Source organism: Myxine glutinosa, chromosome 8, assembly GCF_964187855.1.
Source record: "Myxine glutinosa chromosome 8, kmMyxGlut1.1, whole genome shotgun sequence".
NCBI lineage: Eukaryota > Metazoa > Chordata > Myxini > Myxiniformes > Myxinidae > Myxine > Myxine glutinosa.
In genome coordinates this window covers 66776816-66795239 of record NC_136268.1, presented here as the reverse complement: position 1 = coordinate 66795239, position 18424 = coordinate 66776816, and the positions used below count along the sequence as shown (strand labels likewise).

Below are 18424 nucleotides of genomic sequence, written 5' to 3'. Positions count from 1 at the left end.
CAAGGTGGAAAAGTTTCTATCAACCCTCGACTCTGATTCTGCAACTGGACCTGACGGCATCAGCCCACGGGTCCAAAATCCTGTTCTTCCGCTCTTTCACTCACTCTCTCTGTTCTCTTCACCCTCTCTTTTGCTCAAGGTCAACTGCCATCTGCTTGGAAATCAGCCAACATCACCGCTTTACACAAAAAAGGTGCAAAAACAGATCCAAGCAACTACAGACCAATCAGCCTTCTCCCAATTATCAGCAAAGTCATGGAATCCATCATTGCTTCGGATATGAAATCTTTCCTCTTCTCCAATGGCTTGATCTCTGATCATCAATTTGGTTTCAGACCAGGTCACTCCACTCTGGACATGCTGCTTCTGCTGTCTCAACAATGGATGGAGGTCCTCAATGCCAAACAGGAAATTAGGGCTGTCTCCCTTGACATATCACGTGCCTTCGATACGGTCTGGCACACCGCTCTGCTCACCAAACTCTCCTCCTTTGGTATCCATGGAAATCTCCACGCATGGCTGGCGGACTTCCTCTCTAGTTGTAGTCAACGTGTGGCCCTGAATGGGTTTCTCATCTCCTCTTTCTGTTCAGGCTGGAGTTCCCCAAGGCAGTGTTCTGGGCCCTGTGCTTTTTCTGGTCTTCATCAATGATCTCTCTGACTCTCTTGAAAATCCTCTCTATCTCTTTTCTGATTACTCCACTCTCTGCCGCTCCATTCCTCATCCCTCAGATCGGCAGTCTGCAGCCTCCTCACTCTCTGCAGACCTGGACAAAATCACAGACTGGGCAAACAAGTGGAACATGTCTTTCAATCCTGACAAATCTCACACTCTTACGATGTCTCTCCGAAAAGACCGACTGGACAACCCTCCCATCTACTTTCTGAATAATCCTCTCCAAGAAGTTCTGTCACTCAAGCTTTTGGGTCTCACTATCTGCCATGATCTTTCCTGGGAAAACCACATTTCCAAGCTGGCCTCCAAAGCCAGTCGCCGACTGGGCATCCTCCGTCGTGTGAAGTCCTTCCTTGGCACACCTGAGCTCCTCACCACATACAAGGCTTTCATCCGCAGCTCAATGGAATACTGCTCTCCCCTCTGGGCTGGTGCTCCTGCCTCACACCTAGCTCGTCTTCACGCTGTTGAAAACAAAGCGTTCAGAATCATTGGAATCTCCCGCGATGACGCTATCTCCGAGGGCCTTTCACTTACTCACCGCACGCAGGTTGGTGGTCTTTCCGTCTTCTACCGACTCCTCTCCGACCTTGCTCTCCCAGCTCTCTCTGGGCTCTGTCCCCCAAATATTCCGACAGGTCACACAAGATCTGCCTGCAACCCTCTTACGGTTAAACTGCCAAAATCAAGACTCTCTGCTCACCTTCACTCCTTCATGCCTCTTTTCTCCCGCCTCTGGAACAAACTCCCTCACTCTCTTCAATCCCACTCCTCCCTCCAGGTCTTTAAAACGGCTGTTCACCACCATCTCTTATCTTCCCCCATCCAAAGCCTTGATCTTTTCTACCCCCGCTAATTTCACCCCAAATCCACTTTTTTGAGGTGCCGACTTCTTTCCTGGAAGTCCTTGGTGTCCTTGCGTTTTATACCTATCCTGCCTCCCCCCAGGCCCTCTCCCTCCCACACATCTCCCAATGTCCCTGCTCTCAAATGTTGTGTTTGTGTGCTTCCTCCCCTTCTCTCCCCATCTTGTCGACCGCTCCCCTTTTTATATACTTTGTTTGCTTGTTTGTTTGATTTGTTTGTTTGATAAATGTTAGCTCTTTCATGAGCCTCGACTCTGTATACAAAGAAAAACAAACAAACAAAAAAAAAACATAGATTTATTGGTACTTTCAACAAAATCAATGTTTAAACATAAAAAACATGCTGCAAAACGAGGATTAATCAACACAAACTTTTGAACAATATAACATAAGCCTTGAAAAAAAAAAACATTTCAACATATAAATGATAATAATTGGTACACCGTACAGACGGAGATGGTACAGTTTGAATTATTTATTATTATGCAAACGTTTGCCAAATTTATTTGCAGAGAATTGATGTATAATTGGCTTGAAGTCAATGGTCTTCAGGATGTCATTTTCCATGCACATGAATGAAAGCACTGCTGCTGCATTGTGCTGCGAAGCTGATTCTTTGTAAGCTTCAATCTTGAAAATGAACGTTCCCCTGTATAGTTGGTCACCATCATGCGCATGAACACTCTGAGTGCAATTTCAACATTGGGAAACACAGATTTCAAGTTGTCCGAAATTATTTTTCTGTACAACGCAGGAAGTCTCACAATTTTCATCAAGAACCATGTAGTGCTTGAGTTGCTGGCATTCATTTAGAAGGTCACCTTAATCAAGGTCTTTGTGATACACATTAGCCAAGTGTTCACACTTTTTGTTTAACTCAACAGAACCAATCGTTTTCAATTGACTGAAGAAGGAAAACAGATTTCCAATCCATGAATAAGCATCTGCACGTTTTGTCAGGTCAGAGGTCAGAGAGTCCAGAACAGGAGGGAATGTTTCCACCCTGAACTTTTCACTTTTGTTTAGAAGTATCTCTTCTTCTGATCCGTCATATGTAGTAAGAAAGGAAGATGCTCACTATTCACAATTCACAAAAGTGACAAGACAAATAGTTGGCGCTGTGAAATGCTGATGGCGCTTGCGAGAATAAATTTGAGAGAAGTGCGTGACGTCATTCAAGTTTCAACAAATGGCAATCGGGTTGCGCAGTGAAACTTGTTTCGTTGACGTGCGGAGAGGGTGGGGGAGGGGGGTTCAAACGTTCGTTATTATTATTGGCAAATAATACTAATGTTATTATTGTTATTAATATTATTAGATTAATTAATATATGCTTTGTTACAATGTTATCATTATTTTTGTTATTTATTTTTTAATTAGAATGCCATGCTGTGGAAGGACATGTTAAGCTGCTCTATACACCTTAACATGACGCGCGTTTAAAACATGGGAATTCTTCCGGATTATTTGTCGATAATTAGACTCTTCAACTCAACTTCAACAAGAGTGCGTGACGTCATTCAACAAATGGCAATCGGGATGCGCAGTGAAACTTGTTTTATATTTTACACAGTGAATAAATGAGTGGAAATCTTAATGAAACAAGGTTGTTGCATATTATACCATTTGCATATAAAATGAAATGTAATCTGCTGCAGTCTTATTTCGTAACTTAATCCCATGCCTTTCCAGCGTGAGGTCGAGTAATTATCCACTCTGCCAAGAGATCTCTCATAAACAATATGGCAGCATGGTGCCCCAATAATTGTGGGGCCCCTGGGCAACTTGGGGCCCCTGGGCAACTGCCCAGTGTGCCCATGCCTTAAGACGGCCCTGTATAGCATGATATCTCAAAAAAATTGTGGGTGGGTTATGACAACTTGGTGGATGAGTTAGATAGGTGACAAGAACAAGCTGATTCGCTTTTGGTTTAGGTCCTGATGCAGATCTGGCCTAACAGTGGGATAAAAAGGGTAAACTGTTCAGCCTGGCAGAAGAATGAGCGAGCGCTACCAAATGCCATTCTGGTTAAAAAAAAGAGCCAGTGGTAAGAATAATGGGAATTGAGCCACTGTAGGTAATCATTTGAATCTTTCTTTGAGGTGGATCTTCTTTAACATAAATCACCTTTTACTAAATGGAAACATTATTTTCATTATTGATGATTATTATCATGACATTTCATCACATCACAGCATCCCATCATGAGCATCACATTTAGGCAATGTAACATGCATGAACATTATTCTTTCGTTTAGCACAATGTGACTTGCAGCAGCTTGAAGTTTTATCATTCTCATATAATGAGGTCATCGTGCTTTGGAGAGCAGGTGAATCTGACTTGGAGCACGCTTCAAGCAGCACCTGCAGAGGGTGTGAACCTGAAGGTCTCCACTGGAGAAGCTCAGGCCTATGTTGGGCTCCTTGTAGTGGACAAGAGTGTGCTGCTCCTGAAGGAAGGGAACGACCTTACAAATGAGAGGGTAAGACACACATTTCACAAGTGTAGGGAAGAGTGGTGTCTGAGGGTATTGAGTTGCATTCTGCTCTTTTCAGGGTTCACCTTTACATGTATTCAGTTTTTTTTGATAATTTTCAGTTTTTCTATAACCGAAGGGTCAATGACACGTGCTGAAAGGGTGTTCGTACTCAGTTTTCACTCCGGTTTCTGGAGTTCGTACTCAGTTTTCACTCCGGTTTCTTGTTTTCTTTCTTGTTTGTCCGGGCGATATCAGCCATCCTTTGAGCTAGGAAGCTGAAATTTCGGCACAATAGTGAGTAAGCACTTGCTTTGGGCAAAAAAGATATTTTTTTGTTTTTTGATTAATCAACTAATTGATTAGTTACTTAATTATTATCGATTTATTAAGTACTTATTTATTTCCTTTCTCATATGGACAATATCTCAGGCACCTTTTGAGCGAGGAAGCTGATATTTGGACACAACAGTGACCAGCTGATGTGGCTATAAAGGATATTTGTGATTTATTGATTAATCAATGAATCAATTAATTATTTCGATTAATGATGTAATTAATCAATTTTTTTTAAGTTACAGATTTGGATGAAATGGTGGTGGTTTAGGTATTATATTTACCAATTGATCAATAATTTTATGATTATTATTTATTTATTTCCATTATTCATCACTTATTTATTTTCTTTTTCATCTGGGCAATATTTTAGGCATCTTTGGAGCTGTGAAGCCGATATTCGGACACGACAGTGACCAAGTGATGTGGCTATAAAGAATATTTTTGATTTATTGATTAATCAATTAATCGATTTATTATTTATTGATTCGTGAATTCATCTTTTTTTTTCTTCAATTAATGACCTATTTAATTTATTTTCAAAAGGTTACAGCTTCGGATGAAACACTGGTGCTTGAGGTGTGCTATTAACCAATTTATTAAGAAATTATTTTACAAAGATTAATTATTTATTGATTTTAATTATGCAATTTGTACATCTCTTCCTCCCAATACCATCTCTATGTGCTGCACGGTGGTATCGCTGGCAGTGCTGTGATGGAGGATGTTATTTCTTTACTTGGCATGGGGGCGGTGTACTTTGAATGTATCTGTACTTGTCTTGTTTTTTTAATTTCCAGGTTTGTTTTTTAAATATAATTTTAAATCATTTGTTCCCCTTCTCCCTGCTTATTTTTGGTTACTGTATTTTGACAATGGTTTGACAACAGTATTTTGACAATTAATCATGTATGTAACTGACTCATGAGAAGCTCTTTTTCTGAATAATCTGTCTTGTGATGTGATTTTTCCTGGCAAAAACAATGGGTTCAGTTCAGTGAAGAAAATGACGATTGTGCAGATGTTCGAGCAATTCCTGAATGAAGTAATTTGGGAGATGGTAATAATAAGTGTTTTGTGATGTTGGTTGCACCAAGCTCTGCAAATTTGTATGCGAATGCACTTTCATCCAATTTTTTGGTATTTCTGGAATATGATGAGAACACACAAACTGAGCAGATACTAATTTATATGTATTTATGTTTGCAGGTCATTTCAGAATTGTCTCAGTTTTCACAAGGTCACACTCCCTATTTCTATTCTGGAGTTCCTCGTTTTTGGTTTCCTTCAAGCAAAGATACTGCATCTATCTTTGCAGTAAGTTTGTTCCATTCTCCTTCTCCCTTCCTCGATTAACAATTTAATGTCTATTTTTTTGCTGAAAGAACGAATCGTGTGTGTGTGTGTGTGTGTGTGTGTGTGTGTGTGGTTTTTGTTTTTAACAACTTGCCATGGTCTTGTCCTTTCAGGAGGCTGGCGTTGCAATTCTCACAAACCTGTATGTCCACCATATACGATTTGAAAGAAGGGTCTACGCCAGTAAGATGAACATGTATTCTTATTGACTTATTATTTTGGGGAAAATGAATGACGATGCAGATATCTGCCAAACTGCCAAGCAATATATACCAGCAAACAGTATAAATGGAGTATCCCATTAAAAGCAGCCATCCATTTTTGAAAGACCACGGCGTTAGAAAGTACACTTTATCCTCACTTGACATCGTAGTTGCGCTCTTGTAAAATGTGACTTTATGCTAAACAACGTTTGGTGATTCACATTTTTCCATAAGAATTAATGTGTAAACTGGAGTTATGTATAAACAAAACAAACCATAAAAAATTGAAATACTCTACATGTATAGTACATTTCGAAATGAAATAACAAAAAAATGGATGTAAATTTAAATAAGTTAACACTCACCAGTGTACGGTGTCGAGGTTGTTGTTGTTGTTGTTGTTGTTAGTTGTATAGCCCTGGACAGTTCTCTTGAACAAGCCCGTGGTACGAAGACAGCTGATCAATCTGACCTGAGACCCCCCATATCCAGGATGATGTAACCTGCCTTCACGAAGTCAGGGCCACGACAGGGTTAGAGAGACAGACACAGACAGAGACAGAAGACAGAGACGAGCGAAAGGGCCGGTGCATTGGGACCGATTGGCACTCTTGACCATGACTGCGCTGGCTGACGAATCCGGGCAGCAGGGGAAAATGAAGAAAGTTTGGTCCCCAACTTGCATTGTGTATTGTTCTTCGGGATCTGAAGGGGATTTAGGGGTCTAAATGGTCTTAGGGGTTGGCTGGATCTTAGGGGTTCCAAAGGGTCTAAAATATCTTATGGGTCTTATGGGGTCTTAGGGTTCTAAAGGGTCTTAGTGGTCTTGAAGGGTATTCTGAATCCAAATGGTCTTGGGGTTCTGAAAGGATATTAGGGAACATTTGGATATAAAGGGTCTTATGGGGCCAAAGGGTCTTCAGGGTCTATTGAGTCTTAAAGGGTCTTATGGGTCCAAAGGGTCTTCAGGGTCTATTGAGTCTTAAAGGGTCTTTGGGGTATAAAGGGTCTTCGGGATCTTAAGGGGTGTTAGGGGTCTTAAAAGATCTTGGTGGTATAAAGGGCCTTGGGGGTATAGAGGGTCTCAGGGGTCTTAAGGGGTCTTCGGGTTCTCAAGGGTCTAATGTAATTAATAAACATACTCGCATTCTGTGTGGTCAGACCAACAAATGGACCCCATGTAATACCCTATCCTCTGGCGAATGTAAAAACACCTTTTTGATCATAACTTGAATAATTTTCCTCTGATTTTCATGGTGTTGAGTTTTTTTGATTGCTTGTAGATGGGGACACATTTTCTTAATTTGCAGTCTATCCATAAATTTCATATGCCATCACTGGATCGTGGGCCAAAGGAAGTCGCCGGCGATCACTAAGGGTAAGCTTTGGGAGGCTTAGCCTTGGCAATCACTTTGTAGTCACAGATGTCTCGTGTTCCTCGTTTTATTATAACCGGACTCGCTACTATCACTTATTGAGCGTTTTGACTCGTCTTTATAGGAGCTTGAATCATGTTTCAAACAACATCAAAGTGGCATGATACAAATGTTCAGCGTCTACATATGTCTCTGCATCAACGTAGTAATCGAACCACGTAATAGCGAACACAGCGATGTTAAAAGGATATATGTTTCCTATTGTATCTGTGACATTATAAAGATTCAAGGTTGAGTGAGGAATTACTGTATTCAAAATGAGGACATTACTGTATTAATGTCATAAAAGGATCAAGTCAAATATATTAATTTGATTCTGAAATATGCTCATACATGATCCTATAACAGTGAAATATAAAATAAACTTTCCAATAATCCAATTAAATGAACATTTTTTGCATTTGTATAATTTTACCAAATGATTGTGAGAATGCAATTATTGCACTTCTTTAAACGGCAAAGCCGCTTCAATATTTGGCTATGTCTTTCTCCTTCAAAATGAAGAAGAAGAACCTTTATAACCCACCCTGTTTAATTTTAAAGGGAAATTATAATGGGTTATGAAGGGTAATTCTAACAGGTAAAATTTGAAAGGGTTTAAAATGTAATTCTAAAGGAGTTTTAAATGGTAATTCTAAAGGGTAATTCAGGGGGTTCCATAGGGTAATTCTAATGGGTTCTGAAGGGTAGTTATAAAGGGTAATTATAAAGAGTAATTCAAATGGGTTCTGAAGGTTAATTCTAAGGTGTTTCAAAGGGGGTAATTATGAAGAGTTTCAAAGGGTTATTCTGAGAGGTTATAAAGGGTAATTCCAAAGGGTTTCATTTGTTTCGAGGCTTTGCCGATTTCGTATTAAAAATGCCAAACATAACTGCTTCCTTTGGACATGGGTGATTTCAATTTTGACATTGGTTTAAATGTAATTGTTAGTTGTTGAGAGTTTAATTCTGTTGTTGAAGCTAAACACACAGCATGCCGGGTGTTTTTCAGTGGCTTCACGTGTTGAGATGGATGGACTACCTGGAGCACCGGCACGTCCTCTTGTTGTGGCATATTCTCCTCCCAGACAACCAGAAATACGCACCAAATCCATCCGTGTACGAACACTCTTTCCTGAAACGTGGATTTGGACTGATGCAATCACTGGGTATGTCCAGATTTTAATCAAATAAAACGGACATCTGGACTATAATTCAGCAATGCACATATTTACAAGTCAAAGTTACACATGAAAAAGTCTTATCGATGCACAGAAGCCCTTTTGACAGTCACTTACCACAAATAACTTCGGTGATAATCACTTATATGAGCTGCTAATAGAAGAAGAAGAAGACTAACTTTGATAGAGAAATGAGTGCAAGAAGTGGGGCATGGGTGCGACCTCGCCCTTACCCAAACATGAGCCGGTAGGCTCATGAGATACCGAACTGGGTGACCGTATATGTTTGTGAAGAGGCTCCAATTCTTTAATATGGCTCCAAGGTGTGGCACACTCTTGGCATGGCACTTTATAGGCACCTGCCGAAAGCTTCACACATCTGCGCTTCTGTGATCCAGCGGCGCTCATTGGCTGGTCCCTCTGATCAGCCGGCGCCCATTTCCTGGTACCTAACTCAATGGTGTTGCCCCATCGTTGGTGGCGCTCACTCAAGGGTGTCGCACCTGTCTCGCCTCCGCCATCTGTCCATTGGAAGGCGCCGTTTATGACATTTGCACCGATGGTGAATACAAGTCACTCTGTGTGAGGTTATTGGTCGTGTGGCTTGTGGTGCAGATGAATATTGAATGGTGTTTGTGGTTCGAGTTTGTGAAGAGTTTCATAAGTATTGAGAGTTTAGAATGAGCCAAAGAGAGGACAAAGAGAGGACTACAAGCAGAACACATATTTTCCCTTTGACTAAATGTTGGACTCCCAGGTTTATCTAAACAAAATACGATGATATAATGATTCTCTTGCTTTATATGATTTGATACGTGACACCCTGAGGGTTTTCAAAATCCATCAAAATATGTATCTTAACCCAAAGGGCCATAATGCATGGTCATAGAATAACTGAGACCCATTCGCTTTTTGAGGCCAGCGCTTTGGCCTGCCTTTTTATAATAAAAAAAGGTTTTAAAAATCAAACATGTAAACAGCCTTGGACATGCACCTTGACCCCCACGGCCAAGCCACACCGTCTATCAAGACTGTCCCATTGGCATACACGACATGCACTTCAACCCAAAGGCTGAGGGACATGGTCAATCAAAACACATGCATCGTGACCCCGAAGGGCCACAATGCATGGTCATAGAATAACTGAGACCCATTCGCCAAACTGAAGGGATTCCTCTCAAAAGATGAGCTAGCAGGTTAACCCATAAGGGAGTATATACAACAAGCACCTCCTAACTGGAATGGTGACTATGAACCCTTGTGCTACAGCATTAAATGCTACAATAGTTCTGGCCAACATGCGGTTTGCTGTGTAACATCACTCAAAAAGGTAATAGTTCATGAAATCGTTTTCATGATCATTCAGAAATTAAACTACAAAACATGCAATATTATAAACTTCCATTGGTTCATGGAAATGAAAAACTTTCACAGAGTTTGAATAAAGGATAATTTTTCATTTTTCCGTGTAATATTTTCTGCATTATTGTATCTTATCCCTGGAACTACAAACAAGCTAACTCATTCATATAATTCCCCTCAAATAAATTTATACCTGGTGTGGCGGGCGGCGGGCTTGGGATCCTAAGGTCCTCAGTTTGAATCCCGTTGAATTAACGCCAGGTGGGCATGACTCAGCATGTCACAAAATGAGTACCAGATTACTGGTTTGACGGAGAGGAGTGGCGACCCCCGTCTATACCACACACCTACCAGTGTGTACCAGCCATAGAAAGGCAATGAATTGCCCGAGGAGACTCGACATCATATAATTGAGTATCTTGTTCACCAATAAAGATAAGTCAGATGATTAATTTTATTTTCTATCTGTTGAATTTAGGCCAAATGGCTCCGTTAGCATTTCCATCACTGTTCCTGACACCATCACCAGCTGGGTTGCCAGTGCCTTCAGCTTGGGCCCCAATCTGGGTTTGGGAATTGCAAGACCACAGCAGGTCAGTTTTTTTTTATTATTTATTTAAACGCTCATATTCATTCCATGAAATGTTGACTATTTTTCGATGTGCTTGTTAAATCGATATGGTGTACAGACAGAATTATGGTAAAGTTTGAAATTATAAAGGCATGAACTAAAGGCATGACCATGACACCTTTTATTTTTTGCAACTTTCCTTTCAACATCACCCAATGTCAGTTATTATTGCAAATGCATGTGGTGGTGGTGGTTCATATGCAGTCTGTGGCCGCTTGGCTGCATCATTTTTCTGGAGGTGCCGCTGTGCTGCTGATGCAATACTCCCGATTACCAGTAAGCTGGTATAGTCATTGTTCTGACCTCAGAAGGATGACAGGCTGAGTCAACCCACCTGTTGTTATTTCAACTAATGACAGGGGCTCAAACTCAGGACCGTAAGAGTCGCAGTGTAGGGCCATGTGTCACCGAGTAGTATTTTTTGTTTGTAAGTTGTTGGCACCATACGAATTAGTCTCCAGGGTGTCCTGAATCCGAAAAACTACGATACCAGGTTTTCATTGCACATTTAGTGGTATTTGTGCCCCAATTAAGGCATGGGCATCAGTTAGTCATTTTCTTATACAGTATATACTTATATGGGGTTGGGGTTAGAAATTTTGCATTTTCGTGTTCCTTCGGGCTCGAGGGCTAAAATTTTCTGCAGTATATACCTACGGATAAAGTGCTATACAACAATGTAAATAATCCAACATGGCCGCTAATATAACATCCTAGTAATGTTATCTTGCAAAAATCCACAATTTGGTCATTTAAAAATATTTTTCTCACAAATAAACATAGATATGATATTTAAAAAAAAGAAGTCATTGTTTCCAAGATAATATAATTTACAACTATGTATTGGTGATTCACACTTCATATGCCCCTCCAGCCCCCTGCCCCACAACCCTAAAAAACAACAACATGGGACAAGGCTTTCTTTGAATCATTTTTATTTACAACCAGCTGAAGGCACCCGGCATTGCCTAGGTTCTTTTTGAATGAATTTAATCTTCTGTACACAGGTCTTACTACTATAATTTAGCTTTTACTCGCAGCCACAGAAGATTGACTACTATAATTCCGCTCAGCTTTTAATTGCGAAATGGGCCCAGCCTGGCTGAGGCAGCCTCGACCGGCCTCGCCACCTAGCCTATAACCTTCCCAGGGCCCGTCCCGACATTTTTGGTTTCAGAAGTTTCCTCCCATCTTTCACCATTCAGGAGATTAGCGTGTGCAGACAAACAAACAAACAAACAAAAACCTTCTTTTATATACAGACTTGGCATTTAATATGGAATATTTTTTTTGTGGGGGTGAACTTACTTTTCAAGATGTCTTAGAACCAAAAGTTCATTGGAATTATGTTGAAATTATTCTGGATTTTGTTAATGTGACCTTCAAAAGAAATAAAAACCACATTTGACATTTTGAAACAAATAAATTGATCCTTGAAAGTGATGTAAACTGATATCGAACTCAATTCATGGACAGTACTGTGTTAAACTTCTGTACGTTTTCCAGAAGTATCTCTTTATTTTGCACATTAGCCACAATTTTTTTAACAAAAACAAAAGATAAATTATGACTGGGATTACGGACAGTAAAATTACAGTTCAGTACTTCATGTAACCCCCACAAGCATTCAGGAGAGCACGTACATGTTCAGGCATGCTGTTCACGAGATTTGCCAAGGTTTGGACAGGAATCGCTTGCCATGCAGTGACAATAGCCTGCTGCAATTCACGCACAGAGGTCGGCTGCTGGTCCAAGTGGTCGATTTGATGCGTTAATTCTGCCCACAAGTTCTCAATCGGATTCATATCCGGGGACATGGCAGGCCACTCCATATGCTCTCCACCACGGTCAGCAAGAAAGTGTTAGATCATGCGAGCATGATGAGGCCGTGCATTGTCATCTTGGAAGACAAAGTTTATTCGAAAGGCTGCACGAGAAAATGGAAGCAATGTTTCTTCCAGAATGGCCCTGTACTTGAACTGGTTCAGGTTTCCATTCAGAACAACCAGGTCAGTTTTGCCCCCTGCTTGAAAAGCAGCCCAAACGGTCACCCCACCACCTCCAGCTTGGACTCTTGGCACTATACAATCTTTGTTGTAGGCTTCATGCACTTGTCTGCGCACTCGGATGCGGCCATCTTGACGATAGACCAGAAATCTAGACTCGTCACTGAAGATCACATGATTGCAGTGTCCTGGCTGCCATTGACGGTGCTCTCTGGCCCACTGCAATCGGCGCTGGCAGTGTTGTCTGGTCAGGCGTGGCTTTCTCAGGGGATGCCTGGCACGATAGCCTGCTTGAACCAGTCGTTGGTTGACTAGCCTTCTGGATACAGGCACATTTGTCAGTTGCTGCCACTCAGCCCTAAGCCGATTAGCTGACTTGGTACGGCCATTGCGGACTAACCGGTGCAGCTGGCGATCATCCCTCCTTGTGGTTCTGCAGGAACGTCCTAGCCTCGGTATTGGAGTAGGGACACCCCTCTGAGCATTTCGTTTCAGGATCTTTGACACCTGACCTTGAGTGATGCCATACTGCCGAGCAATAGCACGCTGTTTCATGCCATAATTTCGTAAAGCCACCACTCCATGACAAACAGCATTGTCGAGTTGACGGACCATCTCCAGAGGAAGCGGAAATAACTTTTGGAGACGTGCAGCAGTTGTTTTCCACTAATACAGAACGCAACAACCCTTGTATACCCGACTGTGAAGCCAATCATCAAATGCATCTGTCCGTACATTTTGCCACGCCACCTGTGATATAATCCTGTTCTTGACTTCTTGCTGCGACAGAAAATCAGTGACATGGTTCTTTTAACAAATAAATCACCAAAGTGTAAAAGAAACTCACCAGATTGATATACTGAGTTAAGAAAGTAGCAAGTCAAGAAAGAAAAAAAATTCCATATTAAATGCCAAGTCTGTATATAGATATCTCCATATGGACAGTGGACTTAATTTGTGATGCCACTATTTTGTCGAGCAACAGCCTCGTCCCATCCCGGCTACTTATGGTTAAACAAAATTCAGGGACAACTGAACACAAACAAAGAAAAACAAGTGGAACTATACAGGATACACATAGTTAAGTTTCAGTCCTCTGGCCTTGGCAGTGGCAAATAAATATTGGTTGATCAACAACATCCCTCATAAATGCAATATCAGACACATCACCACAAACCATGTTTTGATCGAGCTCAAAATAAAACCCAATGTGCACTGAAAACCTGGCACCAAAGTTTTTCTGATTCAGAACATCCTGAAGAATAATGGTCCATGTGGTGCCAACAATTTACACGCGAAAACTACTTGGACAACTGAGTCATATTTAGTCATATTTACGACATTTGTCCTGACACTATCAGGATACATTGCCTTGATGTGCGAGAAGGAAAGGAATAAAACAAAGAAAGGAACCAAACAATATTCAATATTTCCGCCTTCCCTATTGTCTGGTTAACCTCATCGTCATATTGAATAGGAAGCATTTGGCACTTAGGCTTCTGCAGGTGGGAAAAGGGTTGTCAAATGCATGTTATGCCTCAAGTTTTTAATACTACTGAATTTTTTTTTTCAAATGACACTTCAGCACAATTTCAGTATAATGAAATGTAGTGACAATGTAAGACAGCATTAAAATTAAATATATAGAGTACGAAAGGTAGAAATTGCATGCACATTCATTGCTGAAGATAGTATGTGAAAATGTAATGTCGATGAACCTCGAAGATGTTTCCCTTCATTTTCCAACTGCCTTTCAGATAGAAGCTTTCCAACCATTCTTCCTATCTCTGCAACTTCCGTACTCTGTTGTGCGAGGAGAAAGCTTCATTCTCCAGGCCACCGTGTTCAACTATCTTTCTGAAAATCAGAAGGTAAACCTATTCCTTGTTCAACTAAATGCCTTATTATATGTTGTTAACCTTGCAGATTTTTGATCTACAGATTTTGTTCTTCAAAAGTAAGGCCCATTTATGCAGGCATTTTGAGGAAAGCTAATGAACCTTTTTTTCTCTCAAAGGTTTTGGTAACACTGCAAGCAAGTGATGGATTTCACTTCATTTCTGGAAAAGATCACAAGAAGGAGAAACATTTGAATAAACGGGAAACAGAAAAACTCATGCAGCACAGTGTGATGGTGCCAAGCAATGATGGGGTGACCATCGCCTTCCCATTGTTACCGCGCCGGCTGGGCCACGTGCCTATTACTATCAACGCTCGCTCAACTCAGGCTGCTGATGCTATCACAGACCGCATCTTGGTCAAGGTATGATGTTTTGTTGGTGTATCATGGAATGCAGTAGTACTCCATACGTGGGGATGGCATGGGAAAACTAGAACGGCACTCGGTGGAGCACATACCTCCGCCAGGCTGAAGCAGTTTATGTTTTGTATCCCACTGATAGGCCAGATCTGGATCCGGAACTGAACCAAAATTGAATCGGCTTGTTCTTGTCACCTAACCAACTCATCCACTTAGTTTTGTCATAAGTAGTCCACAACTTTTTTTACATATGCTATATTTCATTTTTTTGTCCTATCACTCAATGATGACGGATCATTAAAAAATTTTTTTATCGTATCTGGATCTGTATTCGGATCTTCACCAAAATTGAATCGATTCGTCTTTGTTTCATACCAGTAGAGGATAAATGTTGGTTCTGGCTCACATCAAATTTAACATTGAAGTCAATGGGAAAAATTATGGAAATTTATTGACGAGCACACGAGCTCACCAAAAATTTCCGGAAATTCCTCCCTCTCCCATTTTATAAATAACGTCATTATACTCATACAAAGACCCAACGAATACTTGTTTCATTTTGGGGAGTTGCTTAATTTTCTTTTGGCACTCATTACCATCCAAAATATTCACAAACATTACATTATAATTTAACTCTTGATTTAGGTATTGCTGTTGAGCCAATATGAAATGATAAACTTCTCTTAACGATCTCATCTGACCCCCTCCCGAACCACATATCATTTTGAGATTGTAGTACATTATTTTCCCATCGATTTCTTGATAACCATCAAAGTTTTCAGTCCACTCAAGGATGTTGCCTCTTGGAGCCTCTAACTTATTGGTATTTAAATTTATTTGCTTATTTGTTTTATCTACTCTTACCCCTGTTATTTCTTCAATAATACTTATTTGATATTTCTCACATTCGTGATGTATTCCATTTATATATCAAGGCTGTTTATGCCTCCACTCTTTAGTTTGGTTAATGCTTGGTTCTATCATTTATATATCAGTAAAAATGGTGCCGGTATCCTGTTAAAATCCCTAACCCCCCATTTTTAATCGTATCACTCATGTTTATCTTAACACTTATGCTTATCTTAAAATATCTTATCACTTGCATTTATTTTAACACTTGTATCCATAAGGGATACTATCAATTCCATTTTCTAAAATAAACCTCATCATCAAAAGCTCCTAATGCCTTCTTATTTACCTCTTCTGTATATGATTGATGTTTATAACTTCTTATTGTACTCATTTTTCCATACTCTTCTTTCTTATAGGTCAAACAGTTATAATAATTTTCAAAGTTTCTTGATTCTTTCATAGCATTTTTCTTTATTCCTTTTTACTTTTTATCACTCTTCTCAATATTCTTATCAATATATACTGAAACGCAAAATAAACTTACCACCTTTGAAACCTTTAAATATCAACAATAACACTGCGTGTAGTAAATGTGTGAACTTATTTGTGGACATTAGTGTCCTCACTGTCAGACAAAACGGTCACGGATGGTCACTTGAACCTTCAATGGTCACTTCATAGCACAGCTGTTGAACAGCCATTTTGACTGTCAGTGATTAGCCAAGGGGTACGGGATGATTTTAATGAGCTGCACGTGATGTCTTGATATTGGCTTTAAAAAGGCCAGTGCAAAATGGGCATTTCAATCAACATGCCACGATTGTCAAGGGATCAACGGCAGCGTGCCCTGGGCATGCTGCAAGGTGGACTGAGCTACCGTGAGGTGGCACGTCGCCTTGGCTGTTCACACCAGACGATATCGGCCCTGGTGGACAGAGACACCCTCCACAACTCTGCAGATGACAGACCTCGATCAGGGAGGCCAAGAGTCACCACTGCAAGGCAGGACAGGCAGATGGTCTGAAGTCACCTGCGGGATCGATTCCGTCCAGCATCCCGCACTGCGGCAGAAACTCCGGGGCGTGCAAACCCACGGATCTCCAATGATACTGCACGAAGACTGCACGAATATGCAGAAGATACTGCACGAATAATAATAGTTGTCATTTATGTATGTAATTATTTATTAAATAAAAAAATCGGTTAGTTTCTCATCTTGTTTCACAATATATTTATATTTTCCAGTCGTGTGTTTCATGTAATCCTCAAATTCCTTTTTACTCCATAATGTAGAACAATTGTCTCTCCAAAAATTATTTACATCTATTGAATTTAACTTGAATAAAATAAAAAGTTTTGGCATTGTTTCTTATTGAACGACGAGGGAGTTGAAAGTATGATGAACTGAGACAAATACAATTACAAGAAGAATATCTCCCTCTTGTATAGTAGCTATCCATACACGTTTGGTTTGTCTCATTAACACAATCAAAGATAACGAGGTTCTTTTTTGATTTATCTAAATCTTGGGGTGAAGGTATGTCATCCATATTATCACTAAGCAGAGAAGTTATGGGTTTATGTTTTGATTTCTTTTTTGTATCACAAAATAGTTGTATTATATCTTCAATGTGATAATCATTTAGTTTGTTTTGAAGTTTAAACATACCGATTACGTCTTCTTTTTGAAGATCTGCATTAGTAGTTGATACTCGGGCTGAAAACTTCTCTGATGAGACTTCGGTTGACGAGAAGAGGAAGAAGTTCAAGGAGTGGCAGAAGGCAAAGGGTATGGGGGCAGAAAAGGCAGAGCATGAAAGTTATAAGGCAGCCAAGAAGGCTGCAAAGAAAGAGGTAGCAAAGGCACAGGAGGCATGTAGGAAAATGTTCGGAGAACGCTTGGATTTGGAAGAGGGTCAGAGAGCAGTATTCAGGATTGCAAAGCAGATAGCGAAAGAGAGGTGTGATGTGATGGGGGTGAGTTGCTTGAAGGATGAATTGGGACAAATCGTTGTGGACCCAGATGGAATTAAAGGAAGATGGAAGAGATATATGGAAATACTGTTGAATGCAGAGAATGAATGGGATGGCAGCATGGAGAGTAACCCAGTTTTAGGACCGGCAGAGAAGATAACCGAGAAGGAAGTTGAGGAAGCGATAAAAGCAATGAAGAGTAGAAAAGCGGGAGGGCTGACGGGAGTTGTGGGAGATATGTTGAAGGCAGTGGGAAATTGGGGTGTGAAGAGAATGACAGAGATCTGCAGTCTGATGGTGAAAGAAGGTCGCATTCCAGTGGATTGGGAACTGAGTACCCTCGTCCCTCTATACAAGGGGAAAGGTGACCCTCTGGAGTGTGGCTCGTACCGAGCGATAAAGTTATTGGAGCATGGAATGAAGGTATTGAAAAGGGTGTTGGAAAGGAGGATAAGGAAGAAAGTGAAGATTGACGAAATGCAGTTTGGATTTATGCCAGGAAGAGGAACGACAGATGCGCTTTTCATTGTGAGGCAGTTGCAGGAGAAGTACATGGATAAGAGGAAGAAGTTGTTTTTTTGGGTTTGTTGATCTGGAGAAAGCATTCGATAGGGTTCCACGCAAAGTATTGACATGGGCATTGAGGAAGTTAGGAGTGGAGGAATGGTTGATCAGAGTAGTGATGGCAATGTACAAAAGAGCACGCACAGCTGTAAGGACGAAGGACGGGAACAGTGGTGAGTTTGAGGTGAAGGTGGGAGTGCATCAGGGGTCGGTACTGAGTCCACTACTATTTGTAGCTGTGATGGAGGTGCTGGCTCAGAACGTAA

General features: G+C 40.7%; 1 protein-coding gene across 2 annotated transcripts in view; it reads left to right on the top strand.

Moving 5' to 3' along the window:
- Positions 1–18424, top strand: part of LOC137432558 (CD109 antigen) — a 166083-nt gene that overhangs the window by 71190 nt on the left and 76469 nt on the right. For both annotated transcript variants that reach the window (XM_078783356.1, XM_078783357.1), the window contains exons 16-22: positions 3872–4024; positions 5564–5671; positions 5824–5893; positions 8341–8497; positions 10350–10464; positions 14266–14379; positions 14526–14771. In XM_078783356.1, the coding sequence (XP_078639482.1) occupies positions 3872–4024; positions 5564–5671; positions 5824–5893; positions 8341–8497; positions 10350–10464; positions 14266–14379; positions 14526–14771 (963 nt within the window). The remainder of the gene's footprint in view (positions 1–3871; positions 4025–5563; positions 5672–5823; positions 5894–8340; positions 8498–10349; positions 10465–14265; positions 14380–14525; positions 14772–18424) is intronic.